Source organism: Tribolium castaneum, chromosome 8, assembly GCF_031307605.1.
Source record: "Tribolium castaneum strain GA2 chromosome 8, icTriCast1.1, whole genome shotgun sequence".
Lineage (NCBI taxonomy): Eukaryota > Metazoa > Arthropoda > Insecta > Coleoptera > Tenebrionidae > Tribolium > Tribolium castaneum.
This window is the reverse complement of record NC_087401.1, coordinates 8,525,456-8,544,129: the sequence shown is the minus strand read 5'-3', so window position 1 is coordinate 8,544,129 and position 18,674 is coordinate 8,525,456. Positions and strand designations below refer to the sequence as shown.

Sequence of the window (18,674 nt, the reverse complement as noted above, 5' to 3'; positions counted from 1 at the left end):
AAAATAAAAATTGGGACATCCCATTTGAAAAAATTATGTTATTGGTACTTGAAATTGTTCAAACTTAACCTTACAATTTTTAGGTTTATTAACTTTTTTTTCAATTTTGAACACACTGAAGAACAGATGTAGGCTTTCTCTTTTAATTCTCCAGATATTATTTCGAAATCTCTAAAACTAAGAGAGTTACCGACTTTTTAAGTGAAAGGGGCAAATCCAAAAATTTTCAAAAAATTCTAAATATCTTAAAAACGGTTAAAGTTAGGTATAGGGAAAGGTTATAAAAACTCCCTTATAATAACTCAACTAGTCCAAAAACGCAATAAAAAACATAGCTTTCCATTTAAAATGAGAAAGTTAATAGCGACTTCCGGTATAACTTGAAGTGCCGCCATCTTGAAAATATTTTTGTTGTGGAGAACTCAACGGAATATGACTCACTACCAACTTTCAGATAAATATTTTAATAGAGCTTTCAATGTTTCTAATGTGGGGTTTAGACGGAACACCCAGTATAAGTTAAAAAATTACGGAGTTTTATATTTAACCCCGTAGGGATAGAATTTCTAAAATATCTTAAAACACGTTTTCATTGAATGCCCAGATACAAATTCTCTACATAAAAGTTCAAACACGACGAATTTTTATATTTAACTCCCTTATTACAGGGTAATTTTCTAAAAATCTTTTCTTAGTGGGTGCCTCTACGTTATAAAATCTATCTACAATAAAAATTTTAACTTTCTATACCCAGTCGTTTAGGCTGTGCGTAATCGGTTTATAACTTTTTTTGGAAATTGAAATATTGCCATGCCGTTTTTATTATCCGATAGATCGTCGACTAAAAGTACACAAACTAAAAATATTTTTATTATACACAGGGTGTTGTATACAGGGTGGTGGACCAAAGTAATATTTTTTTAAATGGAACAATCTATATACTTTTGCAAAATTAGATTCCACGTAAAAAATAATGTAACTGTTATGGGTATCATCTCTTTTCGTTTCGAAATTATTCAACCTTTCGTTATAAAAAAGACCAATTTTTGAAAAATCTCTGCGTAGTCGCCTATCAATATTTTTCGACAAATTTGCAACAAAAAAACTTTGAATACCTTGCAGTTTTAGGATGTAGTCGATTTTTACTTGAAAAAAACCAAAACGCAAAAAGTTGAATAACTCATTTGTAATTTGCTGTCATTTTGATGCTTTAATAGGCATCTTAAAGCACGCAAAGTCATCAAGTGCGATGTCATAAGAGTCATTATTTGACGGAACATTTTACGAACATTTTTAGGTTAGCCAGAAGCAAATTCGGGACCGTATTTTTGCGAATTTCACAAATTTCAGGAGGCTTCATTGTCAATTGTCACAAAAACCCCTAAATAGACAAAAAAACGGCAAAAAGAAGGCAAATTACAAAAAATAGTATATAAAAATCGTTTCATAAGACCTTAAAGCACTCAGTTTGTAAAATTGAATTCGTGCTTTAAGACTGGTCTTATGAAACTTGTTGTTTAATATACCTACTCTTAATTGGTTTAATCGAATTACTGTTGAAAAATAAAAACCAAAAAAAATAGTAATTTTTGTATTAAGTGCGCGAAATGAGTGTTTTTTTAATGGCGCCTGAGAATGTTATTTTAGTCGAGACCGCCAGGTCGAGACCTAAAAGACATTCGAAGGCGCCATTAAAACATGAATTTCGCCACGAAATACAAACAACGTTTTTTCTACAGCCTCCAGATGAAGAAAAAAGTAACAGAAATTAGTTGGAACAAAATGGTCTGATAAATCGAGTTGCTTGCATGGTTACGATGATAAATAAAAGTGATAGTTGCGAAAAATTTGTCACAATAGGTATTTTTGTTGAAGAAGTGTGATGGATTTTAGCAGCGAAAACGAAATAGATGCAATTGCAAGCGCGGCAGTGTCGAATCTTTTGCCTGCTAAATCAAGACCGCAGTACGAAAAAACGTATCTTCAGTTTCGGCAGTGGTGTTCTATGAAAAAGATTGATCAAGTAACGGAAAATGTTTTGTTGGCGTATTTGGAAGAAAAGTCTACCACCTTAAAGCCACCAACACTCTGGGCCCTTTATGCGATGTTGAAAGGATAAACGGGGGCACGTTTTCGTCATGCACATTTAATTTTCATATGTCAAAGTAAATATCTATTATTATTGTTTTGTAATATTGTTCTGTATAATTATAAAACCTTTAAAACTACCTCTCATTATCGATCCGTCTCTTCATTTCGGTTGCTGTTGATGTCTTTTCGTGTTACTAAAATTGTAACAGAAATAAGTTGGAACAAAATGATCTGAAAAATCGAGTTGCCTGCACAGTTAAAAAATATTATTTTTTCACTGTGAAACCGTGAAAAAATAATATTTTTTCACAGTGAAAAAACGTCAAACTTCGCGCATAGGTAACCATGCATAAATGTCACGATTTTTTGACGGCTGTAGAAAAAATCGGTTTTACACTTGTAAGAAGTTAAAAAAGTATTCTAATGAGCACAAAAAATAATACCTTGCCAAAAGAAAATTACTATTTTAACATCATACTTTTTGAGACACTGTGTAGATATAATCAAAAATATTTTCCTAAAATACGTCCTGGAGTATAAATAACGTCTACAAAAGATTAAATGTCCAACTTTACTAATAACTAGTAACAACTGAGTTACAGAAGACAGGAGCTGAGCAGTATCACCCTGTAGGTAATCATTATTAGCATTCAGTTCGGAGCTGAATTAGTTGTTATTTCAATTATCCATATTTTATTAAACAATAGTTTAAGCAAACTTATTTATTCGTGTCGTCAATATCAGTGTAAGTAAAGTTTTACTATAAACATTTTATTCATTCTTTTTTGTTTCATTTTATTCATCCTAAGGCCCATGTTCCAAGAATGAAAGTTTAAAGTAGCAAAATAAATCCACATGAACGATTGTTTTGCTTCAACTAAAGTGAAACCCTACTGATGAAACTATTTTTTCAGTAAAATTAAATGCACAGTAAAAATATTAATTGTACAGTAATAGTATATTATTACACGAGCAAGTAAAGAAGGTTTTTATCCACAAAAATGAAGTTTGCTGCACGAGCCGAAGGCGAGTGCATGTAATCATTTGAGTGGATAAAAACCTTTACTTGCGAGTATAATACTATACTTTATCTACGATCAAATAACAAAAAAAAAAATTTAAAAACCTTTCATAAACACACTCATATTTGTGCCGCGATTTTTGTGGTAGAAGATTTTCTATTGCACTCGTTGCGATATTGCGAATGTCAGGTGACGTGCAGGTCATTTCATTCTCTTCTTCCAACATTTTAAATAACTTTCTGTCACAAAAAACTGCTTGAACAATCACAGATTTCACTACTAGTTCCGACTAAATAATTAGCTGTTTGTTTTTGTTGTCAGCTGATTTGGCTTGTTTGGTTATATTGCTGCGGTCACAGAACAGAAAGGGTTAAGAAGTGATAATTCCCTAGTAAATCACTGGCAACACGAGAATCCAGCGCCTCTGGTGCTGAAGTGCGTTACTACCACGGTAAAGTGCCACGTTTGAATAAATTCCTTTTATATTGTTTTTTATTATTTTTATCTTACAAGTTTCATTGCAAATTGTTTAAAATAAAAAAATATATTTTCATTTTAAACAAAATGAAAACGTTTTATATTTATTTTAAACAAAATTTGAAATGAAACTTACAAAAAAAGTTGTTTTGGGGTAATAAAACACAGATTTTGTTAACATTTTTATTGTACACTTGAGTAACATAACAAATTAAATTTTTCAAAAAATTAAAGTATTGTATTATTTCTTAATTATACAAAAATTATAAAAAAATTAAATCAGTCAGTGTTGGCATGTTTTGCCTGTCTGCTCGAGACTTAAAACAAAATAAGGTCTGCTTTGCAATGACTTTTACCTTGTCTGTCAGCAAACAGTTGCCCACGCTACGACCACGAGGAGGTACATGCAGTGCACTGACACACTCGAGCGCAAATAAGAAACTTAAAAGTAAATTCTGAAATACCCTAAATAGCGAAAACGCCAAAATTTTGAACTTACAGGATCCTCAATTTTGCAGGCATTCCTCCACAATTCTTGAAGCTTTGGATTCTTAGGGAAGGTGAAGAAATGCTTATTGGACTGTCCTTTGTTGGGAACATAATCACTGGTGCATCCGGGGTATTTGCAGGAATATTTGCGATAACCAGCCATGACTAAAGTTCAGTTGAGTAGTAGAAATCAAAAATCCGTCACTCCAGACCAATGCCTTTAAAATAGAAAGAAACACCAATCAAAAAGATGAGGTTATATTAATAAAATAAGAGATACTTATCTTTTTGGTCGGCGCTCAACACCAGGAATTGACTCACTAACGAACTGTAATCAGAATTTTTGCTTTGATTAAACGATTAAACAAATAATTGCTACATACTTCCGGTAACACGTTGAACGATGAGTGACAAAACAACACTTTTGGCGCGATATTTTCGGTGCGATCTGCGCGCAAGCGTAGATGTCATTGTTACGTCAAAAAATATAATTTAATGAAATCCCTAATAAATACGCGCTTGTTTTAAAATAAGCAGTCGTCATTGGTCGTCCCTTTTCATCTCCCCGGGAGTGCAAAACCCCCCTCGCCTATACTCTCGTGTTGCCAATGCGCGTATCCCACTTTCACCCCTGCGGTTACGGCACACAATTGCCAACATAAAAGTGGTGGAAAAGATAAAATTCCAATATTTTCAATTTTGATTGGTCCCAATCCCAATGGATAAAAAATTCTGTCAATTTTACCCATGAGTGAAAACCAATCAGAGACTTCTTTTAATTTGTCGATGGATAAAATGAAAATTTACAGTGGAACTTTCACAACAGTAATGGTTATATTATTTGATGATCGTAGATAAATATATTAAATGCACAGTAAAAATAATAATTGTACAGTAAAAATAATAAATGCACGATAAAAATAATAAATGCACAGTAAAAATAATAATTGCACAGTAAAAATAATAAATGCACAATAAAAATAATAATTGCACAGTAAAAATAACAAATGCACTGTAAAAATAATAAATGCACAGTAAAAATAATAAATGCGCTGTAAAAATTATAAATGCACAGTAAAATAATAAATGCACAGTAAAAATAATAATTGTACAGTAAAAATAATAATTGCACAGTAAAAATAATAAATGCACAGTAAAAATGATAAATGCACAGTAAAAATAGTAAATGCACAATAAAAATAATAATTGCACAGTAAAAATAATAAATGTACAGTAAAAATGATAAAAGCACAGTAAAATAATAATTGCACAGTAAAAATAATAAATGCACTGTAAAAATATATTCGCTCGACGGGTATGTTCCCTTTTAGGTGTGCAAACTGAAAATAGATACTGTGCATATACGATTTTTTTACTGGGCAAATTTTAATTTTGCGTGGTTTACTTGTCACTTATTATTTTTTACTGATTAAAATTGAATTTATTACTGATCGCTTTATTACTACCCTTAATAAAATCGAATATTGTACAAAATGAGCTCTTCGACCTGAGGAACCTTAGAAACCTCAAAAAAGCAATCAAGGCGCCAATTTTGAAATCACAAAAGGCATGGCAACTTTTGTAAACAAATTTTCGAAAACTGTTTCTGTCTAAATTAAGTTCAAGAATTGAATCATGTTTCAATTGGTTTTATTCTTCGCACAATTTCTCCTCTACATACGCTGCGATTTCAGTCCGAAAAAGGATGGCGTTAATTTCTATTGCAAGACGCCTTGTAAAAAACAGGGTAACAACACAGTTCCAGCGACTGGTTGCAATTGTAAGCTAGCAGGAACTCGTACAGAAATCGACTTGGACCAGTTCATGGCATTCCGGCAATTCATTGTGAATGAACACAATCATTACAGAAATCTGTTGGCTTCTGGTAACGAGACACGAGGCTTCGCCAAATCAGTAGCTAACATGCAGGTTCTAAATTATGACTTGGAACTGGAATATCTCGCGAGATGCTTCGGCAGAGGACTTTTTATAGGAAAACACGACGGCTGTAGAAACTTGCTAGATCAGCAAGTCAGCGAATTGAGAGCAGGGCAGAATTTAGGTTCGCTTCGTGACCCCCCCAAGAAAGGGTTCGACCAATTAAAAGAGATGATATCAGGCTGGTGAGTTTAGAAATACAGGGTTATTCGTATTTATGAGACAATAAATGAACCTCAAAAAGGACCTATGAAATGATGCCAATTGAGATCGGACTCGTGTCCTATCGAAACTGATAAGAATTTTACAGCCCTGGGAAGCAGAGGTATGGAAAAACGTTTTTGTACCATAACTTTGGAACCATTTGACCAAATATTACGAAACTTTGTAGGCTTACTAAAGAGGATATACCTTTTAATCTGGTGGTTACGAAAAACGGATACATCCACCCAGTTTGCGGTTGCAGCATTTCCGGGTCACATTTTTTGTGTTTTTCTAATTTTTTGCCCTCTTAACACTACTTTTTTATTGCCTAAATCGATAGAGTAATCAATTGCGAATACAAAAGGTATAACCTTTTACACCGCTAAAATGCACCATTTAATAGTTATTTTAATTTAAACAGAGGCATGCACTTGACCAAAATCAAAAAAGTATAAATTTTGAGCAGACGATATCCGTAGCAACGAAAGTGCATCTGCACTCAAAGCGCTGTCAAATCCTGTCAGACACTTGTCAACTTTAACTTTGAACAATTTGGGGCTCTAAATTGAAAATATTTAACAAAAGGGTTTAGTTCAGTCTTTTAACCTAACCTACAATAAATTTAAACTATTCTGGTAGCATTTCTGATTGATTAATTCATCGAAAATTCACAAAAGTCATTGTCGTTAACTGATTATTTGTTCTATTCGGTACGTTTATTACACCAAATTCCGAATAAAGCCATAAAGATTCTTAAAAGTGCACCCCTACTACGTGGGTGCTTGTCTTCCAGACACTACAATGTCGATAGATGGACCACTTAGTTCGCATTATTTTGTAAAAAAGCACCGTTATTTTTGACTGGATTGTTTGCATTTTGTATTGTTTTTTTCTAAAATTTCGGCGATGTCTTCAAACACCTGCGCTGGTCGTACGTACAAAATAACCTGTAAAAATGATCAAGATCAAGCTTGAGTTTTTACAGGTTATGTCGTACGTAAGACCGGCGCAGGCGTCCGTAGACATCGTTAGCCGAATTTCTAGAAGAAAACAATACAAATTCAGTCAAAAATACCGCTGATTTTATTACAAAATAATGCAAATTAGTAGTGAACTGAGTGTTGTTCATTTAGTGTCTGGAAGACAAGCGAGTAGATGCACCCACTTAGTAGGGGTACGCTTTTAAGAGTTTTAATGTCTTTATTCGGAATTTGGTGTATTAAACGTACGGAATGGAACAAATAATCAGGTACCGACTATGACTTTTTTGTGAATTTTCGGTGAATTAATCAATGAAAAATGCTACCAGATTGGTTTAAATTTTTTGTAGGTTAGATTAAAAGACGGAACTAAACCCTTTTATTAAATATTTTCAATTTAGAGCCCCAAATTGTCCAAAGTTAAAGTTGACAAGTGTCTCACAGGTCTTGACAGCGCTTTGAGTGCAGATGCACTTTCGTTGCTACGGATCTCGTCTGCTCAAAATTTATACTTTTTTGATTTTGATCAAGTGCATGCCTCTGTTTAAATTAAAATAACTATTAAATGGTGCATTTTAGCGGTGTAGAAGGTTATACTTTTTTTATTCGCAATTGATTACTCTATTGATTTAAGCAATAAAAAAGTAGTGTTAAGAGGGCAAAAAATTAGAAAAACACAAAAAATGTGACCCGGAAATGATGCAACCGGAAACTGGGTAGATGTATCCGGTTTTCGTAATTACCAGATTAAAAGGCATATTCTCTTTAGTAAGTCTACCAAGTTTTGTAATATTTGGTCAAATGGTTCCAAAGTTATGGTACAAAAACGTCTTTCCATACCCCTACTTCCCAGGGCTGTAAAATTCTTATCAGTTTCGATAAGACACGAGTCATAATCTCAATTGGCATCATTTCATAGGTCCTTTTTAAGGTTCATTTATTGTCTCATAATTATGAATAATCCTGTATCTGTATCGAGCACTTCGACTATTTTTTCCATTTCGAAGGTACGAGCAAGTTCAAAATTTGGACGAGGAAATACATAAACGTTTCCATTTCATAAAAGGCAAGCAAATTAAAGAGTTTACAACGATGTGTTGGGGGCCGGCTGATTCAGTCGGATGTGCTCGAATTTATGTTAAAGATCCGAAAAAAGACAAATTTGCGCCTGGCTTTACAGAGAAACATACGTATCTGATTTGCAACTACGCTTCGAGGAAGCTAAGGGCTATTATTAATGTAGGAGGGGTGCGGTTGTATGCACAAGGGCCGCCTTGCTCGAAATGTCCGGACTATACGGAGTGGAAGGATTGCAACGACAAATTCACCTCTTTGTGTGGAATAATACAACCGATTCCCAAAGAACAACCCTTCGATTTTTTCGGAAATAGGACTTCTGCAGAAACTCAAGTTGCCGGAAAAGTTTATACTTTGGCATTGGCTTTTTGTATTCAAATTCTTGTAAAATAAAACCGTGACCATAATATGGTTCATGTTCTTTTCTTCCATAATGGTGTATCAGGCCAAAAAATTCTAAAAAAATGTTGCCCAGTTCGAAGATGACAAATTATAGTCGATTCTTCTTCATACAGGGTGACCCAGGGTGTATAATCGGTCTATAACTTTTTTGCTATTTAAAATATTGACATGCTGTTTATTATACAGCGTGGAATTTTTAACTGGAATTTAATTTTAATTCATAACTTTGATTAAGGCGATTTTGTTGAAAATTCCTGAAACAGGTCAATTTTTATTTTTCGTCGCCTACTATTTGGTGCATATGGTTTTTGTTAATCTGTTGTTAGAAATGCATAGCCACCTCTAATTTTTTTTTCAAATGTAATAATATGTCAAGTGACACCTTGTATGAAACAATATAACGCACTATTTGTTTTTTGAATCTTTTCAAAGCCTACGTGATAAAAAAAATAAAACCCAATTTTATAAGTTGTAGCCCAGTCAAATTAGGCAAAAATAAGACGATCGGTGGAAAAAATTCTTAGAGAGTTGGATTTTTTTAAAAGCTTCCTTTACACTTGGTTAGACATATATCATAAGTCCCAGAAGTGGGGGGCGAGTTTGTTTTTTTGCTTATATCTCGGAAACGGTCACTCTTATCAATTTTTATCTTCTTGCTAAAATTAAAGTTGTTAAAATTTCCTACAAAATGGTCTTAGCGTTATTATTGTAGGACTAACCGTAACCGAGCTAAGAGCTTTTGAAGTTTGATGTCTACATGACACTGTATAACTAAACATTAGTATATCATAAGTATTTATATGGAAATAGTGTGTGTAAAGCGTCTCCCAGCTAAGTTAAAAGTGGGAAATAAGGGAGAAAAATACTTTTTTCCCTCAAGCTCTTCGGTTGAGGACCACACTTCAGCATGTGAGGATGACCCAGAAGATGTGATAGAATGAACTGTTGCACTCAATGCATACAGTTCATTACAAGATTTATTTAAAAAATCTATATTAAATCATCTATTTATTAATATTTTACAGAACAAGACTCTAATTCAGTTTTCAATGCTTAAGATGAAGACAAAAATGCAGCATCTCAAGACGACTCTGAAGACTTCTGTGACCCCACATGTCTCCCCCTTTCTCCTCTAATGAAGTGTTAGACCCAATAAATTTAGTTGTTTGTCAATTTTTCAGATCACAAGACTTCTCTTTTGAAGCACATTTTTTTAATGATTATTTCTTTCCAGCCCTATAACTCACTTATAGTCCTACGAGAAAAATGCATATAACCACTTTGTAGGAAATTTTATCGGCTTTAATTTTGGTAATAAGAGAAAAATTGATGGAGTAACAGTTTCCGAGATATAAACAAATAACCAAAAAAAGACTGATTAAATCCCCTCCCTCTCCGAGTCCCAATCTTGGGGACTTTTGATATATTTTTCTACCCAAGTGCAAAAGAAGCTTTTAAAAAAAATCCAAGTCTCTAGGAAGATTTTCCACCAATTTGTATAATTTGACTGGGCTATTGTAAAAGCATACCGATATTTTATTGTTTAGGGATACTAAAAAAATACACTATAAATATTTTGCATTAGGTAACACAAAAATCTTACTTTTATCCTAAAAGTTACGTTGTGCCCTTTTGATAACATAGTTTGTGGTGATTACCTTTCAAAATTCCAAGACCTGCAGAATGGTAATTGTTTTGTTGGCAACTCTTTTTTTTTGTTTCCGCTTTCGTATAGAAATTACATGAATTATCTAAATTCCGTTAAAATGATCATGGTTACAAGAGTATATGTGTTTGCTATAGCCGAATATAGCAATTCGCATATCGCAGCAATTTTCTCGAAAACTTAGATTGTAATATTTGTGGGATATTGCAGTTGTAAACGTTTTATTATTTAACGCTTTAGATGTGCCTCCATCCTAGTTTTTTTTTTTTTGGTACACGCTGTCTAAAATAATTACTTTGGGAACTGCTTTGAGTCCGAAAAGTATCATTTTAAAGGGCAAGAACTTACAGTCATCATAGCAACACTTTGCGGACTATAATTCATTTTTTCTACTTCGGTTCTAACCATGACTTCGGTTTTGTACTGAGGTCATTACGATACGCTAGTTGCGTATTATCCAATGGAGTGCTATAATAATTACACTAAAAACCAGGGTAATTTAGTTGGATAATGTTGACAACCTAGTTTTTTGACAACTATCTGAGAGAACTGTCAGTGTCAACCGGCACCTGTTTTAAGTACATAGTTTAATCAAATACGAACCTTTAGAGACTTTTGTACCAGCCCTGATATGTGGCCCTTTCGAACACCTTCGGGTAATGTACAAGCATAACTTCAAGAGTCAATGCAAGTAAGTAATCTGAGAACTCATTATCCTTCGACCAATTTTCAAATTACAAGTATTTGCCACAAAAGCCCGTATTTGCTAAGAGATACATTGCAAAACGTCTTAGACACTTTCAGAACGAATACGAATAAATTAATGACGCTCCAAATTATTATTTCATTTCACTATCTGCACGCAAATCTTGTCAACTGCCATAAAATTCCCTGAATTTCTAAATAATTTTTTTTAGTACAAAAAGTGTAAAATAGAAAAAATACTGTATGTTATTTCGTATATAAGGCATTTTGTCGCACTTACTCTATTATGGCACTCCTCGCTGCGCTCGACCTCCCCTAAATTCGTGCGTTCGACAACATGCGTTCTATCATAATTAACTATTTCGGACTCTAATTTATTTATTATTTGACAAAATCATAAATACATAGTCGCTGCAATGACTATCGATCGACTGCACTTATGTTGAGGGTGGATTGGAAATGTAAAGAATTTTTTGTACTCATAGCTTTTAAATAGTTGTTTAACGCTCCAGCGTGTGGGAAACAGACTTTACCGTCTGCGGTGTTTTTTACTTTGCAATAGTGGCTAGGGACAGTTAATGAGTTGGTATCGCTACCGTTGAGATGGAAACTATTAGTTTTTTACGATACATGACAGTTCATGTTACTTTTGGATTCTTTGACCTGTTACCAACCTATTACAAAAAAACTAAATTATAAAAAATATTAATTTATAATTTTTTTTAAAGATTCGTTACAAAAAATGTTGTACTTAACTTGCTTGGAAAACAATTTCCAAACTCGTTCGGTAAATAACTATTAAAATTTTGCTGTTTTAGAGAGCTAGTACAAAAAAAGTTTGTATGCAACACTTCCGCAAGATAGATTTAGAGAACTTATCTCATTAAGAACTCGGCTCCTTCGTCGCCTCGTCCTAATTTTTCAGACATAAATAACTATTTTTTTTTGAGCGAAATAACAAGCTAATTTTTATCATTCCGGTTCAGCGGTTCTTCAAGTTTGTTACCAAAACAATTTTTTGGTAACAAACTTTGGCAAAAAGAATGACAGATGCGAAGAAATCACGTCGAAATCCTGTACCTAATCGATTTTCCAAAATTTTAAATTTGTAAGTAAAACAAAAAAAGTACAAATGAAAGTGAGTTGTCTTTGTCTAAAAAAAATTGAATGGTTACGCTTTTGATTATCTTAATTTACTCTTTTCTTGAATAGGATTGTAGCAAAAACTGACTCTAAAATATGAAAATATTTTTATTGTTATCCAAATAATTATAAATTTATAAATTTATCCACGACTATACAGATTTTTCCGTGAGCTTTTTTCTTGTGGGATTTTTCTGGTTGGGATTTTATCATTGTGGGTTTTTTCTATATAGGTGCGTTTTTGTCTATGTGGGTTTTATTTTGTATGGGCTTTTTTTTCTATGTAGGGTTGTTTCCATGTGAGGTGTTTTTTACAATTAAGTGTGTTTATTTCTATGTGGGCTTATTTCCGTGTGAGCATTTATCTGTGAGCTTTTTTCTGTGGGTTTTTTTCTGTACTCATTTTTCGTGTGGGCTTATTTTATGGATTCGAAAAACTAGTCGATTGTTCTTCATACAGGGTGACCCAAAGTGTGTAATCGGTCTATAACTTTATTGCTATTTAAAATATGGTCATACCGTTTTCATTATACGATAGATCGACTTAAAAGTATACAAACTAAAAATATTTTTATTACGCACAGGTTGAATACAGGCTGGTGAACCAAAATTAAATTTTTTAAATGGAACACAAAAAAAACATTTTTGTACTCATAGCCATTTCCGGGAAACAGATTTTTCCACAATGCGTGTTTTTTTACTTTGCAACAATGGCTAGGGACATTTAAGAGGTTGGTATCGCTACCGTTGAAATATATTATAAGTGACAGTTCATGTCAATTTTAATGATTGTTTGACCTGTTACCAACCCATCAGCCAAAAAAACTAAAATACCAAAAAAAATATTTTCTTTGAGATATTCGTTACAAAAAATATTGTACCTTACTTGTTTAAGCAATTTCCAAACTCGTTAGATCAATAATTATTACAAAATTCGCGTTTATTCTTATTATTATTTTTATTAATATTGTTCTCTGCTACAGCACAGTGGAAACCAATTATTGTGTAGCCTATGACATTTGTGATCAGCGAGAAATGGAGATTCGTCTCCCACGTTAGTTTTTCAAAATATTTTTTTATTTTAAAAATTTATATTTTTTTCTCAAAAATAAGTCAAAAAATAAAAAAGTGTTACATTGGCGCAAATTTTGTTACGATTCGACGACCAGAACTTCTTTCCGTTTCCGAAAAAAGTAAATAATGAATAAAAAGATACCGAAAAATAAATTCCCCGCCATCTGATGGCTTAGAAACACACTAAAACGTGTTCCCCTTTAACCTTAAGTGTCCATGGAATAAGCAACAGTATGAAGAAGAGAAAAATTAATTGGATTTTTAACGATGCCACATGGAGCAAATCGCTTTATTTTGACCTGAAGAATCATACATCAAGGTGCCAAATATTTAAATTATAAAAAGTCATGGTAATTTTTGTAACAAAGGTGTCAAACTATATTTTTGAAATTCATGTTTAAATGGTTTTAAATCATGTTTCAATCGATTCTATTCTACGCACTGTTTCTCGTCTGCGTACCTGGCGAAAAATTCGATCCGAAAAAGGTGGATTATTGTAAGAAAAAATGCCCATTTGAGACACCCATTATGTCATCCGGTTGCAACTGTGAGCTGAGAGGAACTCGTTCAGAGACCGATTTAGACAAATATATGGAATTTCGGAAAGTGGTTATAGATGAACACAATTATTTGAGAAATTTTTATGCTTCTGGTAAGGAGACAAAAGGCTCATCCAAAGCGGTAGCCGACATGTTGGTCATGAATTACGACGTGGAACTTGAATACTTGGCAAGATGTTATGGAAGAAGTACCTTTGACGGATACCACGATGATTGCAGAATGTTACACGATGACAGACTGACAGCACAGAATCTAGGTGGATTAAGATTTAAGAACAACAGCTTAAGTTTAATCAAAATCCATGTAGAAGACTGGTAAGTTTGGAAATATTGATCAGGATCCATGTAATAAAAATTGCAACACCAAGAAAAAATTAGAATTTTTTGTCAAAACTTGGCACAAATGGTCCACTATTAGCGAGTAATGAATGATTAAAATTAGAACGATTTTAATCATGTGGTAAGGGAGTTTTTAACATTTAAGTTCTTTTACTAGCAAGTGTTGTTCTTCCAATTTTTTGCTTTTCTGACTATCTTTTTATGTGTTTTTTTTTTAATTCGTTTAGGTATAAGTGTTCTAAAAGCGCAATTGGGCTTGGAGACAACAAAACCAAGGCTACTAACAATTTAAGCAGTTTTGAAAGAGGCATGATTTTTGGACTACAAATGGGGTTTTTTCATTTAGAGAAATTGCTAATCGTTTGGATAGAAATCAAAGTGCAATTAAGCAATGTTATCATTCATGGACTGAAGAAGGCCCAAGACAGTGCAAAAGAGAAAGCATACCTAAAAAATAAATGAAGTCCAAAATGGTCGTCTTCGGAGTATGACTATAATTTAATTACATGATAAACTTTTGCCCAATGGGTGTGTTTAAAGGTCTTTTTTTATCACTTTGAACTGTTTACCATCGAAATTGGTCATTTGGACTGTTTCCTGTTGGATTTACTTGGTATGGGAGGAATGGGCAAAAACGCATCTTTAAGCCAGACCCATCAAACCTTTATTTCGAGACAACGCGTTTCGACCATAATGTGGTCAATTTATACAGTGTATATTCTCACCTGAGGATGACCACTTTGTGGTTGAAACACGTTGTCTTTCCAAATAAAAGTTTTGGTGTGTCAGGTTTAAGCTGTGTTTTTGCTCATTCCTCCCATACCTAGGAAATCCAACAAAGAGCAGTCCAAATGTCCTAATTCGATGGTAATCAGTCAGAAGCGAAGTACGACGACCTTTGAACTCAACTATTGCTCAGAAATTTTTCTTGTACTTGAATTATTGCCATAATCCGAAGACTATGAATGCTATTAAACATACTAAGTCGTCATTTGTATCCGGTGTTGATGAAATTCCGTCTTTCTTGATTAAGGACTGTCGACATATTTTGGTTAAACCCCTTAAAATCATATTTAATTTATCTTTGCAATGTTGTAGTTTTTCCAATGCTTCGAAATTTTCTAAAATTCAACCAATTCACACACAAATCTGGGAATAAGGCAGAAATATCAAATTATCGACCAATTTCAATTTTAAATAATTTTGCCTAAATATTTGGAGCAACAATTTACAATATAATTTACCCGAAAATAAAACATTTATTAACAGAAAGTCAACATGGTTTTATGAGTGGTCGTTCTACAACAACAAATTTAATTGCTTAACTGAAGTTATCTCAGAAACTCTTGAGGAAAATGGACAGTTAGATGTGATATACACAAATCTTACCAAAGCATTTGGCATCATAATATTTTACTGCAGAAATTAGGAAAACTTGGTTTCTCTAATAATTTAGTCGAATGGCTTGGTAACTATCTGAGCGATCGCAAACAACTCATTACACTTAATTGGTTCACTTCTTCCATTTTAACTCCAACTTCGGGAGTCCCACAAGGTTCGAACCTTGGGCCACTGTTATTTCTAATATTTATTATTGATGTAACATGTGTGTTTAATAATTCTAATGTTCTCTTATACGCCGACGACTTAAAATTATACAGAAACATTATATGTCAAAACGATACACTTTTGCTTCAAGAAGACCTTGCAAATTTCTCAAATTGGTGTGAACTAAATCAACTTGAATTAAATGTCACTAAGTGTAAAATACTAAGTTATACTAAACGTGTAAATTATTAGCAGTTTGATTATTCTATATATGATTTTACACTTGAGAGAACTAATACAATAAAAGGTTTAGGAATCGTTTTTGACTCAGTTTTAAGTTTTAGTGAACACACATTACAGATTGTTAATAGCGCCTTTAAGGTTCTAGGATTTATTGTAAGAACAACTAAACATTTTAGAGATATTGAAGCAATTAAAAAAATATATTTTAGTTTGGTCAGAATATGCGGTAATAGCATGGTCGCCATACTACACATTTTACACCATCAAACTGGAAAGAGTTCAACGTAGATTCTTGATGTTTCTTTGCTTTAAAACAGACAATTCCTACCCTAAAGGATATGTAGATTTTAATACAGTTCAAATTAAATGTAAAGTAGATTCTTTAGAAAACCGTAGGATGATTTCTTTTATGATATTCCTGTACAAACTAACGCACAATGCAATTGACGGTTCATTTCTACTAAGTAAATTAAATATACACGTCCCAGGCTGTATTACAAGAAATCAACAATATTTTGTTATTAAAAAATGTCGAACAAATCGTGCAGAAAAGTCTCCAATACATGTAATGTCAAGTTATTTTAATTTAATTTCAACGGCAATTGATGTAAATAACTGTACTTGTAAAGAGTTAGTAGAGAAAATAAGAAATGTTTTGTAAAATTATCACACATATTATGTATTTATTAAAATAGCATTGTCCTCTAATTGGATTGTACATCTGTTGGACAATAAACATTATTATTATTATTATTATTATTATTATTATTATTATTATTATTATTATTATTATTATTATTATTATTATTATTATGACCACTTTGGACTTTTTTAAGTCTGCTTCCTCTTCTGCTTTGTCCTGAACCTTCTGTAATCAATGACTGACAACATCGCATAATGGTACTTGGATTACAATTTCTCTAAATAAAAAAACACCTATTCGTTTTCCAAAAATTGTACTTTTTAAAGTTTGTTTAATTGTTGATAATTTTTTTTTGTTGTACTATACGCATATTTTAGTTTTCAAAACACTTAAAACTAAACGAATTTAAAAAAACTCCTCATAAATTGTCAGGAACACAAAAACTTGGAAGAACAACACTTGCTGGTAAAAGAGTTTAAGTGTTAAGAACTTCTTTACCACTTGATTAAAAACGTTCAAATTTTAATCATTTAATACCTGCTAACATTTGTGCCAAGTTTCATCAAAAAATTCCTGTTCCTTCTCGGTGTTTCAATTTTTATGACACCGAGTATATTTTTGCATGTAACAGGTACAGTGAAGTAAAAGATATGGAGCCGGATATGTATGAAAAATTTCGTCTCAGAAACGATAAAATAATGACAGGACACTTTGCAGCAATGTGTTGGGGATCTGCAAATACAGTAGGATGTGCTCGAATTTATACATCGGATACAATAAAAGACAAATTTACTAAGCCGACTATGGTGCAAGCTTTAATTTGCAACTACTCTGCGAAGGGTGTGAAAGGAATAGTTGAAGGTGCCGATGAGCGGATGTTTATACAAGGACCGCCTTGTTCGAAATGTCCTCCAGCATTTAGCAAATGTAACTCAAAGTACACTTCTTTGTGTGGGGAACTAGAACCGATCCCAACAGACGAACCGTATGATTTTGACAACCCAAATGGCAAACCGAGAGACAAACCAAGAGGCAAACCATCCAATTCAAGCAAAATTTGCGGAAAAAGTACCATTTTGATTTTGGCTTCTGTTCTATCAATGTTTTTTTAATGAAAATAATGTATAAAATAAAATGTGCAACTTCCCATTTTCTTTCTCCTCGTAATAGTGTGAAGCTTACATTTAAAACTTGAAACACTCTGTAAACAATAATACTAGATTACAAAAAAAAATACCAAGAGAAAATTTATACTGATTTTGTTTTCTGCCTACTCACTAATAACTAAAATACAGGATATATTCGGTCTAAGCCCCATTAGTAATTCTAATAATGATAGTCATCTGAAAATTTATACACAACCATAATCTCTTACGTCCTGCTCAATGAAAATATTTTCAAGATGGTGACACTTCCGGTTATACCGGAAGTCGCGATCAACTTAGCTATACTTTTTAATGCGTTATTGAATTACTAGAGTTATTTTAAGGTAATTTTCATAAGCTTTCCGTATACCTAAACTTAGCCGTTTACGAAATATTTTGGGGTTTTTATTTTTTTTTAATTTGTACCTTCCAGTTCAAAAGTCGATAACTCTGCCATTTTTCCAAATTTAAAAATATTTTTTAGCTCATATGAAAGAGGAAGCCTTGATGTTTCCTTTGGTGTTTTCAAATTTCTAAAAAAAGAATAACAAACCTCAAATTTTTAAACTTAAGTTTCCAGAACTTTAAGCACCTATAACTCCATTTTTTCAAATGAAACGTTACGAATTTTATTTCACTAAATGGTAAAAAATTTAGTTCTGCATCGACCTGTATTACCATTTCCTATACTTATGTTCAATAACTGTTTGTTGGGATTAAGAAATTCAATAGCCATAGGCCTTTTTTCATAGGTAGCCATGGAAACGAGAGAAAAAAATGTGAGAAATGTATTTTTTTTAGATCAACATCCAATGAATTTATTTTATTTTCACATGACGGACCACACAATTTTGAACAGAGTTCATTGTTCATTTCATTAGAAATGTTTTTACCGCAAATTATGTAAAAATAGCTGTGGTTAGTAAGA

At 32.7% G+C, this 18,674-nt stretch overlaps 2 protein-coding genes and 1 long non-coding RNA gene across 3 annotated transcripts; all 3 read left to right on the top strand.

The window, feature by feature from the left end:
- The first annotated feature begins 3,570 nt into the window (after window positions 1–3,570).
- LOC135266969 (uncharacterized) lies at window positions 3,571–4,451 on the top strand. Its single transcript, XR_010335187.1, has 2 exons — window positions 3,571–4,038; window positions 4,092–4,451. It is a non-coding gene; the product is annotated as an uncharacterized LOC135266969 (long non-coding RNA).
- Window positions 4,452–5,636: 1,185 nt separating this feature from the next.
- Window positions 5,637–8,690, top strand: LOC656277 (venom allergen 5). The gene is made up of 2 exons (XM_962818.4): window positions 5,637–6,202; window positions 8,209–8,690. Exons 1-2 carry the CDS (start codon window positions 5,715–5,717, stop codon window positions 8,669–8,671), a joined length of 951 nt encoding a protein of 316 aa, XP_967911.1. The 5' UTR covers window positions 5,637–5,714; the 3' UTR covers window positions 8,672–8,690.
- A 4,911-nt stretch (window positions 8,691–13,601) lies between these two features.
- Window positions 13,602–17,748, top strand: LOC656359 (scoloptoxin SSD552). Its single transcript, XM_008196775.3, has 2 exons — window positions 13,602–14,143; window positions 17,233–17,748. The coding sequence occupies exons 1-2, from the start codon at window positions 13,683–13,685 to the stop codon at window positions 17,711–17,713; spliced, it is 942 nt and encodes a 313-aa protein (XP_008194997.1). The 5' UTR covers window positions 13,602–13,682; the 3' UTR covers window positions 17,714–17,748.
- The last annotated feature ends 926 nt before the right edge of the window (window positions 17,749–18,674 follow it).

What these genes read in the sequence shown, in the direction of transcription:
- LOC656277 (XM_962818.4), top strand. Translation starts at nt 5,715, where the DNA reads ATGTTTCAATTGGTTTTATTCTTCGCACAATTTCTCCTCTACATACGC. An exon ending in AAAGAGATGATATCAGGCTG is followed by an intron (nt 6,203 to 8,208) that starts GTGAGTTTAGAA and finishes TCCATTTCGAAG; the next exon opens with GTACGAGCAAGTTCAAAATT.
- LOC656359 (XM_008196775.3), top strand. Translation starts at nt 13,683, where the DNA reads ATGTTTCAATCGATTCTATTCTACGCACTGTTTCTCGTCTGCGTACCT. An exon ending in AAAATCCATGTAGAAGACTG is followed by an intron (nt 14,144 to 17,232) that starts GTAAGTTTGGAA and finishes TGCATGTAACAG; the next exon opens with GTACAGTGAAGTAAAAGATA.